This window comes from Mastigoproctus giganteus, chromosome 12 (assembly GCF_048544385.1).
Source record: "Mastigoproctus giganteus isolate SK-2022 chromosome 12, ASM4854438v1, whole genome shotgun sequence".
NCBI lineage: Eukaryota > Metazoa > Arthropoda > Arachnida > Uropygi > Thelyphonidae > Mastigoproctus > Mastigoproctus giganteus.
The window spans coordinates 170497738-170517260 of record NC_143586.1 but is presented as its reverse complement, the minus strand read 5'-3'; the positions used below and the strand labels follow the sequence as shown (position 1 = coordinate 170517260).

Below are 19523 nucleotides of genomic sequence, written 5' to 3'. Positions count from 1 at the left end.
ATAGAATTGTATCTTTTTATAACTGTAATGCAATTTCCAAATGGGATCATTAAACAGCTATTATGTTTAAGAATTATTTAACTTAAGTATTTTGAATATTTCATTTAAATTTTATCCTTTGTAAAGGAATTCAGACATCCCAAGATGCTAGATTTTATGGAGTATCAACCAAGTTTGAATCGTTTACCAATGAAGATAAAACTTTAGTTGTTCAGTTTACTGTTAAACATGAACAGAATATTGATTGTGGTGGAGGATATTTGAAATTATTTGACTGTAGCCTGGATGAAAAAGATCTCCATGGAGAAAGTCCTTACCTCATAATGTTTGGTAAGTTAAATTTTGTTGAGTTAAAATCTATTTATTTAATGTTTTTCAGTTATCCTTGAATATTCTAATCTACAGATTTTGTCTCACTTTGATATAGCATTGTGCATCTTCTGATACCTCTCCAAGAATCAAAAGGGATTACAAAGGCTTTTTTTCTGTTTGTGAATGCACTGGAATGCCATTAAAAATTGTTTAAAAGTTTATTATAAAATTTATTACTAATGCATAGATGGTGCATCTACTTTTTTGTACTAACTTCTGAATACAAAGGAAGTATAACATCCCTGCATAAATTATGAAGTTTCTGATTGGCCAATGTTGCAGTGTCGTGCACATACACCTGTGTATGAGAGTTCACTAGAGTCAAGACACTAGACCACACAGTCATCATAGGAGGTAGTTAGTTTTTATCTGGCTACTTCACATGTTTGCTATGATGTGTTGTAGTTTCAGATGAAAGAACAATAACCATTATGTTTTATTTGAATTTGGGGTGCACTGTGGTTTAAAGAAGTTTTAAAGTTTTGATTCCATATTCTTATTGGTTAAATGCTCTTGGAATATGGAAGTAGCCTAGGTGATGTGTAACTTGTGCAGCCAGAGAATAGTTAGATAAAGGATCCTTCTCCATAATAGGTGGTTGTAAATTTTATTAGGCTATGTTGAGAGCGTTAAAGCTTAAGGATAACTTCGTATCAGAAATGGAAGGAAAACAAACCAACCAGTGTAGTACAGTCGATTCCAGTTATTTGGGACACATCGGGTCTGGTGCATTTTGGTCCAAATAAGCAGCTGCCCCAGTTATCCGAAGTATCACATAAAAAAAGTTAAAAATACAATGGACCCCCGCTTTACAATTTGTTCACTGTACAATCAAATCACGTTACAACGGAGTCACCATAGTAAAGTGCCGTTCACTATATGATGTGTAGTAAGTGCCAGTCATTGTGATCATGTTTGTGAATTGAATTTTAATTCTATTAAACAGTGATTTTAATTAGCAAAAATAGGAGGAATATTATCCACAGGCTATAAAAGTAAGGATATATTAAGCACAGATTTACCCTTTATTACTTTACTAATTAAAAAATTAAATGATATGTGAAAATCGGAAGAATATACGTGATGATCGGAATAATTAATACGTACTGTAATATGTACATACTAACTAGTTGACATTGCTGTTCACTGACATTTTTGGGTGGGGGTTAAAATTTAAAACAGTAAAAAGATAAGTAACAAAGAACACGGCACACCCAAATTGCAAGTAACACGATACATGCAAGTGAGAATGGAGTAACAAGTGCCCTGATTAACTGATGGCCCAAATAATTGGAATCCACTGTATGTGCAAGCCAGATCCATATTTTCATGAAATATGTAACCTTTTTTTTTCTCAAAAATCAGTTTTGTTTGCTGATTTCAGATATCCTTGGCTTTTTTTTTTTTTTTGTAATGCTCCTACTTAGGACTGGTTCTGAAATGTCAGATTGGTTAAGATTTATATTTTTATCTAATCTGGAAGTATTTTTTTTTTTATCTAAAAAGGAAGTAATCTGTCAACATATTCCTGGAAGTAATCTTAGTGCTTTTCCATTGACTTAATATCTGGAATTGTTTACAATTCCAGATATTAAGGCAAGAAACCTAAATGCAAGACATATGTTTCAGTAACGTGTATCCCATTTCTTAATAAGCATCAAGTAGTTTCTGAACTTCATCTTTGTATGTGGTTACCCAAAACGTTGCACGAAGCCATTTTTGAAAGGCTGCCATAGTTTTAGTTCTGATACATTAAGTAATATTTGAAAATTCTCTCCCCCCCTCCATTCTGCAGAAGCTGTATGATTTGAGGCCTCAAAGAATGTCTTTCACTGGAAATTTTCCACTTAATGAAATCTTTGAATTCAAGCTTAGGTGAAATTTAATGTGATGTGGAAGGGAAATTATCTTTAATGCATCCACTTATTGAACACTATTTGTTGCTGGCTCATGCTTATTTCAGGCCAGTAATGTCTCTGGTAGAACAGCTATAAAAAACAATGTAAGAAACAATGTTTTGTGAACCTACCTACCATGCATGTCCATTAACATAATAACTTTACATTCTCTGTAGGTACAGCACCCATTGAATGCTGTTTTGAACTTTCTAGATTAGTGTTCTCACCTTTTTCCTTGTCTGAAAGTGGATACATTTTGACCTCTAATCCTTGCCACATTTCTGTAGCCTTCAAGAAACAAGGAGTGTACCTGTAAACAAAAGGAAGTGAACAAACAAGAAAATGATGTGCTTTTGCTATCAGATGGGGAAAGGAGTAAGCTATTCCACTATTATAAAGATGTACAAAAAAGTTATTGGTGTTTAATTATACTGTGCAAACATTTTGAAGTTTTCCCTGAAGTACTACACTATGAGATCTCAATCATTTGAAATGATTGAGATCTCGTAGCGCAGTACTGTACCACCATATGCTTTCCATGAATAGAGTTCCGTTTGCAATTGACATCCATTCAGAATTTTAAGCCTGCATTTTATGTAATTTTTCAGCCTACAGATGGGTGGCTAAGCAGGTGGAAGGCAGAAACAATATTGTGTGCAAAAAACTTCATGAAGAAAAATCTAATTTGAATATGGGTTCAAGCACAAATGGGTATAAATGCCCTAAATAATTAATTGAAGAATTTACTTTTTCTGCATTTTCAACACTAAAACTGGCTAAGCATTATTTTTCTGCTATATATATATATATATATATATATATATATATATATATATATAAAAATAAATCAAAACTAAAATTACTGTAACACAGAGTGAAAACAGATACAAAAAAATAGATTGTGACAAGTTTCTATGTATCTAATATTATTAGATACATACAAACAAAAAGCTTTTGTTGTTTTGTCAACCTTCCTCAGTTAAGCTGACAGTTAAGAATGGAGCGCTAGGGTGTGTATTGCCAATCTTGTGTGTGATTAATTGTTGCCAGGGTGGACTTGACATCCACTGTTCCTGTTGACTGAGGTATTGGAGCATTTGATGTTCAAAGATTCCAACCAGGCGCGTCATCGATAGTGGCGGGACTTAATCACAACATTGCGGTGCAGATTAATGTCGTGGTGGGTTGCCCAAACGTGTTTGGAAGGACGTTTTTCGAGCCGTCTCCCAGTTTCCCCGATGTAGCAGCTAGTGCAGTCACAGCAAGAGATGCGGTAGACCAATCCACTTTGGTAAGGTGGGGACAGTGTTTTTACCTTAGAGATGAGGGTTTGTAATTTTCTGCCTGGGAGTTGCACGCATTTTATCCCATGTGATTATCAAGACTACAAACCTGTTGTGATAGGTTTGGGTAGTATGGGATAAAGGCACTCGTGGCTGTCATTTTATCCCATGTGATTATCAAGACTACAAACCTGTTGTGATAGGTTTGGGTAGTATGGGATAAAGGCGCTCGTGGCTGTCATTACCTTGGATGTTTCTGTTGGTCGCTATGTGGCCATGTGTCTGTAGGTCACACCTGTCAAGGGTATTGATGGGATAGCCACACCTTGTAAGATCTGCCTTGACTTTAGCAATTTCAGCACACCTCTTCTTTAAAGAGCCAGTGTGTAATGGCTGGCAACGTCCAACATTACCTTTTGGTGTCGCTACGTGGACAATGTGTTTGTGGTTATCCCCAGAAATTCAGGTAACCAAATCTTAGACCACCTCAATTCTGTCGCCTTCAATAAAATTCACCATCGAGCTACAGTCGTACAACACCATACCATACTTAGACACCCTTGACCAATGTGTGCTGGCCAATTTACCAACTTCCAGTCAGCACATGCGTGTAGCCATCTTCTTACCACTGCACGAACCTTGCTAACTCGTGCCTGGACACAGGATACAATATTTTAGTATCATAGTAAAAAGAATTACAATCTTAATATAAAAGGAGATATATGAACCATTAACTTTTTAATAAATTAATTTAAAGAAAGAATCCAATGTTGTTGTCCTATATGCATTTTTAACTACAGCAAAGACATCAAATGCAATAGTTTTTTTTCTTTCACAACGTTACTGCAGGCCAACACATTCTCTACCATGTTCAGTGTATTTTGGGCATCTTTTTTTAGATTTACACTTTTTGCCTGATGACAACGAGAGAGTCGTTCTGAAAGTTACTTGGCAGGTTGAAATGGTCTCTAATGGTTGGCAGATATTTTCCTTTCAATATAGCCAGGTATCCATTACCATTTGTGGAACCTTTTTATAAACTGCAGTGACCTACCGTGCGATACAGAATGCACCTCCTTATCATTTGGCTGGTCGGGAATTTCACTATAGACACCATACAGTCTAGATCAGTGTTTCCCAACCTTTTTTTTTACCATGCCCCACCTAAGTCTTTCTAAAATTCTGATGCCCCCTATGTAACGTTGGGAAACACCGATATACATATTTTTTATATTCAAAAATTGAATTATTTCCTAAATGAAGCCTAATTACAACTTGTTCAGGACACAAAACTTAGGTTTTAGGAAGAAATCATTAGGAAATTATTAAGAAAAAAACAGTAAGTAAATTTTCAAAACATATAATGGACAACTAAAATTCAAGTACAAAATAATTTATATGAAATATTTTTTTATAATATTTTAATTTTTAGTAATTATTATTTAATTGTTTAATAATTTCAACATTCCATGTGAAGTCACTTCTAGATGAGTGCACTAAATTTAGTGAGACCCTTGTGCTTGATGCTTGCCGCAGAGAGATTTTATATTGGGCTCCAATTTAGTCAGCTTCAGTCTCAAGTCTCCCCGTTTTGTGATATCCAGTCGATTTCTTTTCTTTAGGAACAAATCATTTATGGCACTAAATCCACATTCAGCTAAATATGAAGATGGAAACGGTAACAATAACTCTCTTGCAACGTTGGTTGAATTTGGGTATTTAATTTCTGTTTCATCACAAAGCCATGCCATCGCTCCTTTTATATTGAATAAAGTTTTAACTGACTCATCATTTTGCATTTCTGAGAGTTCTTCTTGGTACTGCATTGATACATCAGACAAATCCACTAACATTGGTTGCATCATCCAGGTTGGAAAATCAATTTGTTTTAAATCAGAAAACCTTTCTTTTAAATCAGCGGACAGAACTTTCAGATGATCGACAATAACAAGTACAGCGGTATCAGTCACTTCACATTTTTGCAGCCAACGAAACTGTTCAAAATTTTTGTTACAAATATATTTTTGACATAATTCAATAATTTAATGAAACCAAATATCTTCGCTTTTGCATCGACGAGAGTTTTATTTGTTCCTTGAAGTTGTTTATTTAATATATTTAGTTTTTCAAAGATATCGGCTAAATAACTCACAAATGCTTTACCATCGACCGTTAACAGATGCTTCATTTCAGGTTTGTCACTAATAGTATCAAATAGTTCCATGAATCTTTTCAAGCAGTTCCCTTTCGAGAGCCACCTTACTTCACTGTGAAGTAAAAGTCTCACATGGTCTCCATTTTGTTCTTCACAAAAAAGCTTGAAGAGACGCTCACATTTGGCATTAGCTTTAATAGCATTGACACATTTTATAACTGATTTTAGTACTTCATGAAGAACAGGCGAAATATTTTTAGCTACCAAGTTTTCCCTATGAATAACACAATGCACAAGAAGCATTTCTGGATTCTCATCTTTCATCAATTTTAAGCAGCCATTTTTCTTGCCCATCATATTAGGAGCACCATCTGAAGCGCAAGATGTTATATTTTTCATTGGTATATTATTGTCATCTAAGTAATTTTTTAGCTTATTATATATATCTTTGGAGGTAGTGGTGCTCTCTAATGATTTACAGAATAACATTTCTTCAGCAAAATTACCTTTATCAATATATCTCACATAAGTTATCAGTACGGCTTCACTGTCTCTCAAAGTTGATTCATCCATTTGCACTGAGAATTTTCTTGTTTTCAGCTTTCCAACAAGTTGTATTTCAATATCTTCACTCATTTCATCTATTCTTCTGCTAACAGTATTGTTATTGAGTGGCATAGCTTTCACGTCTTTGTCATCTTTTTCCAGAACTGTTTTAAGAAATGCTGATATTGATGGTTTCATTAAATTCTCTCCTATAGTATGATTTTTCCCAGATTTAGCAATGAGTAAAGAAATTTCATAACTAGCCTCAAGAGTACGATTGACAGTTGCAGTATGAGCAATAAACAGAGACTTTAATGTTGCTCTTTTTTCAAAATTCTTCTTTAAAGTTTGAAAGTAATCTAAATCTGAATTTACACGAGCATTAGGTTTCGCGTTCAAATGCTCCTCAAGACGACCTCGCTTCATCGATTCGTTGGCATAAAAGACAAAAAGGTGACCTTTGATCGTGGACAGCGGGTATGAAACCAAATTTTAAGTATTCCTCTGAATACCGACGAACTTTTTTTTTTACTTGCACTACTCATTTTACTGCGCAACTGAAAGAAATAAATATAAGATAAATCAAAAACTAAAAATAAACTATGCATTAAAGTTAATTTAATTTTATTTTAATATATCAAAATTAATTATTAGTACGCTTTTTGAATGAATAAATCACACGAATTACTGAATTCGGGCTATTAAATCTGTGGTCTCTGTGAACAAGCAGATAAGTCTAATTTGTCAAAAATGAGATAAGTGCACTATAATAAAGTATTTATTATTTACTATTATGTGACACGCAGCTATCTTCGTTATTGTAGTTTTAGCGTGAGTAATAAATATTTGTATATTCGAATATATGCGTGTTTATATGAGAGTGTGAAGTTTATTTTTCCTCTCCTGCAAATTCGAGTTTTTGGACTTATTTGCTTATTTACTGAGACCACAGAAATACATATATGACAAATACATACCATTGTATATCACGGTTCTTCATTAATAATAATTCTGTGCGTGGACAAAGTAATTTTTATTTTAATCTGAGATCGTCAAACCTATCCAAATGTACAGTCACTATGCCCAAACGAGCGTTTGTATGAAAGGAATTACCTATTTCATATAACATGCTGAGTTTGCGGTAGGCTACAGTAGACAACCACTTTGCTTGCACATTGCATATGCCATAAGCAATCGTCCAATACAGTATGTACTATTCCTTCACTAGGCATAGTAAGCAATACTCTCCGAGCAAACTGTAGTTGATATTACTCCAAACTTTCAAGTGCAGCTCTATAGAAAGTACAACATTTAACGAATGCTTATTTAAAATTGAGATACCAACAATTCTTCTTTTGTACAAGTTAAATCATAGTAGGCGGTTGTTTTAAACTCTAGACGAGCAATTTTTGAATTGCCCCCCTGAACAATCAAATTGCCCCCATGTGGGGCGTGGGACCCACGTTGGGAAACACTGGTCTAGATGGTATTCTTCACGATTGTGAATCGTTTGTCTCCCACAGAGCCATGCAGGTTGAATTTCTTCTCATCCGAGAAAATAACTGACTTCCACTGCTCAGGGGTCCATCTGACATGCTCCTTGTGCCAAATTAATTGGGCTTTTTTAATTTTTTTTATGTGAAAAGGTGTCTTGACTATTACTGCACTTTCTACCACTCCTGTATGTTCTTCCTATTCTTTTTTGAGCTCAGACGAAGAAGCCTTATGGTTTTTAAGGCATAAATGCTTCAAAATGTGGTTCTGTTTTGGTGTAAAGACTCGTTTGCACCATCGGATTACTTTTTTCCTATCAGCAGAACCAGTATTCTTGAGTTTGGAAAGAAATCTCAATGTCGGCTGACTCCGAACGACTGCAACCCTTACAGAGCATGCTTATATAGTTGAAAGGAACAGCTGATGCATTATTACGGCATCACCTACACATAGTAGTGGCATGTGATGCAAGAAAGAAAGTGTATAAGCTTATGCAGCATCAGCCAAAAAAAAAGTCACACTGTTCCCTCCAGATGCCTGTCCAGTTCCTCCTTAAATTTATTTAACCTATCAACTTTCACAATGACAGATGGAAGTTTATTCCAGCAATTAACCACCAGCTGGCTAAAGGCAAATTTTCACACATCTATTCTACATCTGTCTTTTCTTAATTTGAATTTGTCCCTTTAGGTTCGTAATCTGAACAAGTGGAAGATCCCATTAGAATTCAGCGTGCTCAACCCATTCAAGGCCTTATACACCTCAATCAGAACACTGTGCAAGTGCCTAGTCTCCAGCCACTGCAATTTGTAGAACTTAAGCCTCTCTTGGTAAGAGGATCCCTTCATTCCCTTCACCAATCTTGTTGCCCTTCTCTGTACACGCTCAAGCAAATCTACATCCTTCCTAAAATGAGTCTTCCAGACCTTGTACACAATACTCAAGGTGTGGCCTGACCATTGACAAAACCCCATGACCTGCCCTGGCAGCCTGTCTACATTGCTCAGAAAACTTCATATCTGACTGTGCAATTACTCCCAGGTCTTTTCATTTCCTACCACTAGTGTAGTACTACATGGTTGGTGCGTTTCTCTGGGGTTACTTCTACCCATCTGCAGTACTTTGCATTTGTCAAGGTTAAACTTCAGTTGCCACTTAGTCCATCTGCCCAAATTTTCTAGATCCTGTTGCAGTAGCACACTGCCATTACTGTCATTAACAACCCTGCCAACCTTTGTATCATCTGCAAACTTCGACATTAAGCCTGATATACCTCCATCAATATCATTGATAGATATACAAAACAGTGGACCCAACACCGAACCCTGTGGGACTCCACTAATAACATTAGTCCATGAAGAGCAACACCCATTGATTACCATCCTTTTATCCATTGTAGCAACTTACTCTTAATACCATTCTGCTCCAATTTGTACAATAGTCTTCCATGCACAAGTGTCAAGATTTCCTAAAATCCAAGTATGTGATATCAACATTAGTTTTTGCATCCAGTTCCTTTGTAACCACATCATAATATCCCATCAAATTTGTCAGACAAGCTTTTACCTTAACAAACCCATGCTCTGTCTGAATTATTGCTGCATTCTTGTCTAGATGATCCTGCAATGCATCTTTAACCAGTGACTATTTTACGTGGAACATCTTATGTTTAACTTCAACAATTTCTCCTCCACTTTGCTCTCAGTTATTACAAAATCATTAAGCACCCTGCTACAATTTGATAACCTTCTGCCATTTTCAAATCTTAACTCCATTCATGTGGGAATGCAAACTACTCATTCAGTTTGTTTGCTATCTGAGCAGGATCATCAACAGTCGAACCATCGATATCAAGTGGACCAATCAGATTCATCCACTTCCTTTTAGAGTTTATATAAGTAAAGAAATCCTTGCTGTTTTTCTTAGCATCTTTTGCCAAAGATGTCTCAATCTGCCTTCACCTGTCTAACCTCCTTTGTGACCTTATTACAGACTAGATTATATCTGCCATAGGCTTCTGAGTCGCTTGATAATTTATATGCATCCCATGCATTTTTCTTCTCTGTCAGGCCTAAACCTTGAACAATATTTCTTAATAGGTATGAAACTTTTAGTAGCTTCCATGATTAATTCCATGAATGCTTCCCACTTAATTTACTGTTGGTAACATTGTCAGTTGATCCCACTGTACTCACCTTTATGGGAGCAAAAACCCTTTCCTTTACCCCTGATGGTAATTATATCTATAAGTAAATCCCACATCAGTACACTGATCACTGCCACCTAGTGGTTCCTTTGTCTGCAAATACACGAATGATCACTGCAGAAAACAATCATCCAATAAATCCACACAAATCTTACTAATGTGTGAGTGACGAACCCACAAGTTCCAGTCAATACCTGGGAAGTTAAAATCCCCCATTATAAGACATTCTGGTTTACTAGCCCACTCTATTTCTCTGTACGATTGTTCATTGTACTCATTAGGCCTATAACACACGCCTCCTATTTTTGCTTTTGCAATACTTATGTCACACCAAACTGACTCAGCAGTGCATTGTTCATCTATATCAACTGGATGCACTTCTTTTGATTGTATGTTTTTCTTAATTAACAGCATGACAGCTCCTTCCTTTCTGTACACACTGTACTCCCCAAATTCCAATTCTGCATTCCTAATATCAGTGTGACACCAAGTCTCTGATATCCCAAGAATATCCGCCTTTGATGTCTTGACCAACACATCAAATTTATTTACTATACTTCTAACATTGGTATACATGCACCTATTCCTAGTTACCCTGACACATCCCACATACCCACCTGTTTCACAATGGCTGCCATCCATCCCTGAAACCCCCCAGGTCACTACTTATTCTAATAGAAGTTGTGCAAGAATCACCTTCACCTCTGCCTGCGGCTACTTTTAGTCTGAATTCCCCCAAGCTAGCAGTTTTCCGACCCACCTAACACTGCCTCGATAGCATCAGCAAATATTCTTGCACCCTTTCTATTTAAGTGTATCCCATCCCTGTAGAAGCAGTCTCTCCTGTTAACAAGCACAGAGCACACTGAAAAAAATTCTAACCCTTGAGCCTTGTACATTCCCTCCTATCGTGTCTTAAGTAAATCTGCAGATCTCCTACTCTTAATGTCATTGGTGCGAAGTCAGTCTTACCTGATGCAATCTGTAAGAAATGTTGCCATATACTTACGTTATTCTGACACAATTGCAATTGTAAGGTGGTCTGCAGTTTCTTTGAACACCAGTGTGTATAAAGGAGAAAAAACAAACCTACGAATTGACTATAAGAGCGACATAAATGCATAGGTGATATCTCAAATTTTCCTTCCTATCCTGAAGGAATTGGACAGAATCCCATTATCAAAGGTTGCACTATGGACAAAAACTCCATAGTGCAACCATTGGATCAAAGAATCAGAGGTTTTTGAAACATTGTATAGAATGCAGCGTAATAAAAAATTATTGAAGAAAGCAGCAATGCCCAAGCTAAGGATATAACAAAAAGAATTAACTTATTGATATGAATTAACTTATGTCTAGGATTTAATTACTGAGTTTTAATAATGGCACCCTTAAGTAATTTATTTTATTTTGTTGCACCCCTACTTAATTTTCTAGCTGCTAGATCTGCTCTCTCTCTCTCTCTCTCTCTCTCTCTCTCTCTCTCTGTGTCTGTGTGTAATGTTAAAAATGTTATGAGTTATTATAATAATATAATTATAAACAAAATTAATTCATAATATAGATTATATATAGTATGAACCAGAGCTACAATGATCAATATGTTCTACGTTGATATCAATATTTGTAAAAGAATTAAGAGAAGTTGCCTCAATATGATATGTAGAACACTTCCATATGATACAAGGAAATTTTTCACTTAACTTAGTTGAAGTCAACTGTATTACCTTTCAAGATGAAGTATGCAAACAAATTTTTGGTTTGCGAATGAGATTTAGCCTGAGGTGGCTTAATATTGGAGATCAATCTCTCAACGATTGAGTGTATATATATATTTGAATCATTTTCTACCCCAGATCACATACTATGGGAGGTATTTAAATGACTGTTCTGGTTTTTACTGATAGTAGCACTATCCAAGACATTTTTTACTTTTTTTTAAAAAATATTCATTGTAGACTCAGATTTCCTAAATTTCACACTTACTCCGGTATTGAAAAATCCAATTTATCATCTATCATAAACCTACAAACACCGGTATGCTTCTGCATTATAGCAGTTATCACCCATTCACCTACAAAAGATTGATTATCTTTAATCAATTTCTCAATGTTTATATATATTCAACAACTGAATCTGTTTTGGACTCAGAAATACAAATATTTACCATAGTTTCTTAAACAGGGTTTACCCCCTTGCTGCAATAAACCAAATTAGGGTACAAGCTAGGGTTAGGATACAGAAAACTACACTAACCAACAATAGTAATATCAAAAAGGACTTTATTTCTGTCCCATACGTTGAACAGTGGCACAAACAGCTTAACAGATTCTTTAAAGATACCGAATTTGAGATTGTGGACAGATCAATACGAAAATTACACGCTATACTATACAATCGCTCAGTCCTTTCCTTGTTCATGACCTGGTATGCAGCATATCTTGCGGTGATTGTGACTAGTCTTGCCAAGGTTCTACAAATTTAGGAATTTCACCAGAAGACCCCCCTTAAAACTTTACTCTTCCCCCCATCGTGAATTCTATCACATCAGGATAACTTCCATGCCTTCTGTATTGATGATTTCGGCATATTTTCTCAATTCTGCATCCTTTCAATTTCCATTTGAAAGGATGTTAATTTTTTTTTCTTAATTTTATTCTTTCCTTTATTTTTCTTGGTGATCCTTGAATCCATGCATATTAGAACTGAACATATCTTTAGCAGATACTGGACGTTTTCTTTTGACAGAGTAAAATATCTCATTTAATTCTCTTCTCTGCTCAACACTCCTTGCAATTGCATGCATATTGCAGTCTTATACACCGTTAAACCCCATAGCACACATGCGCAACAACAAAAATGCTTAATGTAAATAATGAAATTAGTAGTCCTAAAACATGCAAATGAGGAGTTAAATACAGCATTGTTAGAACATAATGATACATTTTAGTTAATAATTTTATATTTTCTAAAAGCAATAAATTTTTCAGTTCTACAAGAGTCATCCATATTAAGTTGGATTTAGAGTTCAGAGTTCCAGTTAATTGACTTTCCATTATCATTTGATTATGCCTATCACTAGATTTTCCATAATTTGTTTGCAAGGTTTCAGGGTGGCTGTGAGGACAATGCTCTTCCAAATGGAAGATGAGCCTTGTGGTTTCCTAACAGTTGTAAAGGAGGTTGCCACTGACTATTGAATTAAGATAGAGCAATCTCACAATGTCTCCCCTCACTCCCTTTCTCTTTTTTTTTGTCCAATTCTTACAGATTTTGCAAGGGAAAGGTTTGTCACCCCACACACACACACACACACTTTCACTGGAGAAAAACTGCTTTTACTTGAAACATTTAGTGCAAACCTGATTAAAAATGGTGATTCACTCCCTCTCCTTCACAGTGATATCTCAGTTTTTAGAAAAAAGGGGCTGATTGCATGGCTGCTTGGTTGTATTTTGCACTGATTATCAATATTTTTAATAAAATGTAGGGTTGTGAAATTAAATAATGCTGCTTCAATGCTTATCACAACTGTCTTGTGCTAATATTTCTCTTCTTTCTTTCAGGGCCTGATATTTGCGGACCTGGGACAAAGAAAGTTCATGTAATTTTTAATTACAAAGGAAAGAATCTCTTAATTGAGAAGGACATTCGTTGCAAGGTAAACATTATTGCGGTACTTGATATGTTTTAAAACTGTTGCTATTATATTAAAATGGATGGACTGTTAAGAAATTTATTATAGTTACACACAGAGCGTACAAATAAAGAAGAAATATATGAGCTTTCGGCTATATGGTAGCCTTCATCAGAATTAAAAAATACATGAATGGCAGTTGGAATGAAGATGTGCACTGCCAGGTGCGTGAGACGCGAGGTTTAATTGTTTGTTGACGTCTGTGGCTGTGACGCATGATGACGTGGCCAGCGCTTGTCCAATGATAGAACTACTGACTGTGATCGGGTTGACTTGGCAACCACTGTTCCTGTTCAAGGATTTATCCGAAGATTTTATATTTAACGATTCCAACCAGGTACGTTTTAGGTAATGGTGGGATCTGTCTACCACCACGACATCGCGGTGTGGATCGATGTCGTGGTGGGTTGTCCAGACATGTTCGGCGATAGCTGAGTGTTCTATATCCGCTAAACGGATCGCTCTTTTGTGCTCCGAGAGACGTTTCTCGAGTCGACGTCCAGTCTCTCCAAAGTAGCAGCTAGTGCAGTCACGGCAAGAGATGCGGTAGACCAAACCGCTCTGCAGAAGGGTGGGGACAGGTGTTTTCACGTTGGAAATGAAAGAACGCAGTTTCTTGCCTGGGAGTTGGATGCACTTTATTCCGTGCGTTCTCAGGATTCTACCGATCTGTTGTGACAGGTTGGGGTAGTATGGGATGAATGCCCTCGTGGATGGCTCGTCACTGTTGGTGTTGTAGCTGGTCGTCACGATGTCACATGTCTGTAGATCACACCTGTTGAGGACGTCAATGGGGTAGCCACACCTCGTAAGGTCTACTTTGACCCTAGTGACCTCTTTGCGTCTTTCATCAGCGGAGCTGGAGTGTGTCCAGGCGCGAGTAAGCAAGGTTCGGGCAGTGGAGAGGAGGTGGCCTCGCGTGTGTGCTGACCGGAAGTTGGTGAACTGGCCAGCACACATGGGCTTACGATAAACTGTAGTCCTCAGTGTGTCTAGGTATGGTAAGGAGTTGTTCGACTCCAGCTCAATCGTGAATTTTATGAAGGGCGATAGTGAGTTGAGGTATGATAGAAGTCGCTGACCTGAGTCTCTAGGGATGACCACGAACACATCGTCAACATAGCGACACCAAAAGGCGATGTGATCTGGTGCGTGTGCAAACGCACGTCCCTCTAACTCCTCCATCACGATGTTTGCTGTGACTGAGCTGACAGGGGAACCCATGGCCGTGCCATGTATCTGCTGGTAGACTGAGTCATTAAATATGATCGCACCCCCTGTTAAGCACAGTCTGAGGGCGGCGGAAATGTCATCGGGTGTGAGACCAGTTCTTTCGTTGAGGGTTCTATCATTGTCCAAGAGTTGTTTTGCACAAGAAATGGCAAGTTCCACAGGGATGGAGGTAAAGAGCGATATGACGTCGAACGATGCCATAACTTGATCCTGCGAGATGGATACAGTGCGAATCCTCTTTATGAATTCAACACTGTTGGAGACGGTGTGGGTGGTCTTGCCAACTAGAGGAGAAAGAAGTCTCGAGACAAATTTAGACAGCTCGTAAGTCGGTGATCCACAGCAGGATACAATTGGTCTCAGTGGTGTGTCTTCTTTGTGCACTTTCGGTAGGCCGTAAAACCGTGGGATCTGACATCCGGAGGCACGGAGGTGATTACGGGTTGACTGTGTGATCTTCCCTTGTTTCAGCCAACTGTTGATGAGGATATTCACCTCTGATTCCCATCGTTCTAAAACTCTGTTGGGGTTGATGGTCAGTGGTTTGTATACGGTAGTATCTCGTAAAAGTAGTAGCGCTTTCGCCATGTAATCAGTGTGATCCATTACAACCGTACGGCGGCCTTTGTCTGCCGGTAGAATGACGATGGACGAATCCTGTTTCAATGCCTTGAGGGCAGAAAACTGTGTACGGTTGAGGTTAGAAGAGACGGGGCGAGCACGGTGTAGAACTGCTGCAGTCTTCAAGCGGATTGTGTTGGCTACATCTTCTGGGAGGCGTGATAAGCTGGCTTCCACACCTAAGGCGATGTCGGTGATCGGCGGGTGCTTAGGAAGAACGGCAAATGTCATGCCAAGAGTCAATAAGTTTATTTGGTCCGCAGATAACTGTTTGCTGCTTAGGTTCAATACGAAGTCCGTGGAATTAGTGAGAGGGGTATTACGTTGGCTGCGAAATTGACGGGATTCATTAATCAAATTACAAAACTTACGTTTCTGTCGGGCACAATAAAGATCTGATTCTCTGACGGCCTGGTGACATAAAGTGTTGACCACATCGGTGTAAACGGGATCGGGAATCAGAGTCTTAAGGTCGGCTAGTAGGGTTGCCTTGCTCGCTGAAGCACGTTGTATGTCATGATGGAGGCAGCCGATCCATATACGTAGGGTTTTGAGGCCGAAGTTCCGACAGGCACGTCTCATGCGCTCATTAGAAAACGGTTGTTTGTAGCGAAACCCTTTCGGTATAATCTCGTTAGCTTTGCACCTATGCGCAAACCTCAGGTGTTGTCTACTACGGGCTATAAAGATAAAATCTTTCTGTAGTCTCACGACCATGTCGTATGCTGGTTGGCCAAGAATAGTACGAACATAACGAAACAGGCCTACGCGCTCTGGATTCATTAAGCAATTTATTATAGTTACACACAGAGCGTACAACAACACTTTATGTCACCAGTCCGACGTGAAGGCACATACCTGAGGACTACAGTTTATCGTAAGCCCATGTGTGCTGGCCAGTTCACCAACTTCCGGTCAGCACACGCGCGAGGCCACCTCCTCTCCGCTGATGAAAGACGCAAAGAGGTCACTAGGGTCAAAGTAGACCTTACGAGGTGTGGTTACCCCATTGACGTCCTCGACAGGTGTGATCTACAGACACGTGACATCGTGACGACCAGCTACAACACCAACAGTGACGAGCCATCCACGAGGGCATTCATCCCATACTACCCCAACCTGTCACAACAGATCGGTAGAATCCTGAGAACGCACGGAATAAAGTGCATCCAACTCCCAGGCAAGAAACTGCGTTCTTTCATTTCCAACGTGAAAACACCTGTCCCCACCCTTCTGCAGAGTGGTTTGGTCTACCGCATCTCTTGCCGTGACTGCACTAGCTGCTACTTTGGAGAGACTGGACGTCGACTCGAGAAACGTCTCTCGGAGCACAAAAGAGCGATCCGTTTAGCGGATATAGAACACTCAGCTATCGCCGAACATGTCTGGACAACCCACCACGACATCGATCCACACCGCGATGTCGTGGTGGTAGACAGATCCCACCATTACCTAAAACGTACCTGGTTGGAATCGTTAAATATAAAATCTTCGAATAAATCCTTGAACAGGAACAGTGGTTGCCAAGTCAACCCGATCACAGTCAGTAGTTCTATCATTGGACAAGCGCTGGCCACGTCATCATGCGTCACAGCCACAGACGTCAACAAACAATTAAACCTCGCGTCTCACGCACCTGGCAGTGCACATCTTCATTCCAACTGCCATTCATGTATTTTTTAATTCTGATGAAGGCTACCATATAGCCGAAAGCTCATATTTCTTCTTTATTTGTACGCTCTGTGTGTAACTATAATAAATTTCGTAATGAATCCAGAGCGCGTAGGCCTGTTTCGTTATGTTGGATGGACTGTTACTTTATATTATTACTTTATTTCTGTCAAAATAAATTGTAACAACTAATAAAAGTTGCTATATAACAGAGTAAAAAAATGTGGAGGTCCTAAAGTCTCGAAACTTTATTAGACAAGTTGCACAGACAATTTGAGTAGTCGAGATCCACTAGTTTTCATAAAATCAGACAAATGCTAATAATTTATTGTAATTTTTCCTTGTAGAGGATCTGCGATCTCATTATGGATTTAAAATAAACTTCGTGGATTTTTTGAAAAGGGATAGTATAGGCCAACCTTTTTTAATAACGACACCCCTAAGTATTTTATTTTGTGGCACCCCTACTAAATTTTCTCTATAGATATATATGTATGTGTTACAAATGAAAGTAAAATAAATATAGATGGAGAAGTTATTAATCACAAAATGCCAAGCCTAGTTGAAGAGAAAAGAGAGAATGTTAAGAACCTATATAAAAAAAAATCATTAAGTAGAATTAAGTCTGAATTAATGTTGAATTAACAGGCTAATCATATGTACAAAAGCTGAAAGAAAAAGAGGGGAGGGTAGTAGATTTAAAATAAAAATTTTAAAAAAATTAAAAATTGGTACATAGATCAGGTATTTGAGGGGGCTACACCTGATCATGTACCAAACACTGTGTTTCTATGCAAACTCATGCTGATGGAGAAGCTATTAAAATGAAATAGATAAAAAAAAAAAAAATCATCTCCAGAAACATGAGTAAGGTAGCCCCAAAGCAGTGTATTTAGATTAATAAATTGAGTCGATAGTATGTAAGAATGCAAGTTTAAATCGAAAGTATGTAAATTAAATAATAAATAACAAGGCAGCAGTATAGAAAAAGTAAGCAATGCAAGGTAAGGGAGGGAAAAGAAGTTAAAAATATAGAGGCAAAGATAGTGAGAATGTCTGAATCACCTCGTATTATGCTAATAGTTCAACGGGCGGAAAAACGAAGAGTAGAAGGAAAAGAGTTTAAAGGATACTAGGCAAGTTGGGTGTGTAAGTACCCAACCTCAGAGAGGGCCTTGGCTGTGAGAGTGTTAGTAGAAGTGGAAATTAACACCGCTAGCTTGTAGTGTATATTTTGAGTGATTTGATATGAAAAGGAGAAAAATTAAATATCTATGATATTTGGCAGAAACAAGTTGAGTGGAATATAATCAAGAAATGAAGATACAAATATGCGATCAAGATTAATAAGATATAATTATGCAAATATAATTAATAAGAATGGAATGCAAACACAGGGAAAACTATGATGAACGATGGTGGAGTTGCTCAGAAGAGAAGAACTATGGGAGCCCTCTGTGACCAAAATAAAATAGAGAAAATAAGATTGAACATAAGTAATTACTGATAATATTAAATTATGAAAAATGAAAAGAAAAACAGGCTAAACATATGTACATATGATTAGCCTGTTAATTCAACATTAATTCAGACTTAATTCTACTTAATGATTTTTTTTTATATATATAGGTTCTTAACATTCTTTTTCTCTTCAACTAGGCTTGGCATTTTGTGATTAATAACTTCTCCATCTATTTTTATTTTACTTTCATTTGTAACACTTATTTATATACATGTATCCTGTTTTGCTGCTTGGCGCATTCAAGTACATGTACTGTTTTCCTATTTTTTTTTTTCTTCCGCTTCTTAGTTTTCATATTTCATATATATATATGTGTGTATGTACAGTATATAATTTTATTCTTTATATAGAGGTACTAAGTAAACATCAATTATAGATCACCACAAAATTAAAAAGATACTGTACACCTTTTTATAATGAAATAAACTTAAATTAAAAAATAATAAGTTTAAATAACTTAAACCCAAATTACATGGCACTCCTGGAATATTGTTGCGCCACTCCAGTTGAAATCCACTGGTATAGGCTATTTCAAAAGTGTGTGTTGGGGGTTGAAAGTCAAAAAAGGTGGGGGATAAGGAAAAAATTTCCTGCTTCACTGTGTTACACTTATAGTTTGGAAATTGTTGGGTTTTTTTTTTTCTTTTGCCAAGGGGGAAAAAAAGTGGGAAAGAAAGAAGGGGTTTTGCTTGGAAATCCTGATGCGTGACTACCTGTTCCCGTTATTAGAGGTCCTGGATTTGGTGGGGTGGATGTTGTGATGTGTTGTTAAATGTAATTTTCCTACAAATAATCCTAAAATATCCTATAAGTTGAACTTACAGG

The 19523-nt window shown here is 37.3% G+C and overlaps 1 protein-coding gene across 1 annotated transcript in view; it reads left to right on the top strand.

The window, feature by feature from the left end:
- The window catches only part of Calr (calreticulin), an 81270-nt gene that overhangs the window by 30347 nt on the left and 31400 nt on the right, over window positions 1-19523 (top strand). The window contains exons 3-4 of the mRNA XM_090386492.1: window positions 127-330; window positions 13521-13615. Of these exons, the coding sequence (XP_090242618.1) occupies window positions 127-330; window positions 13521-13615 (299 nt within the window). The remainder of the gene's footprint in view (window positions 1-126; window positions 331-13520; window positions 13616-19523) is intronic.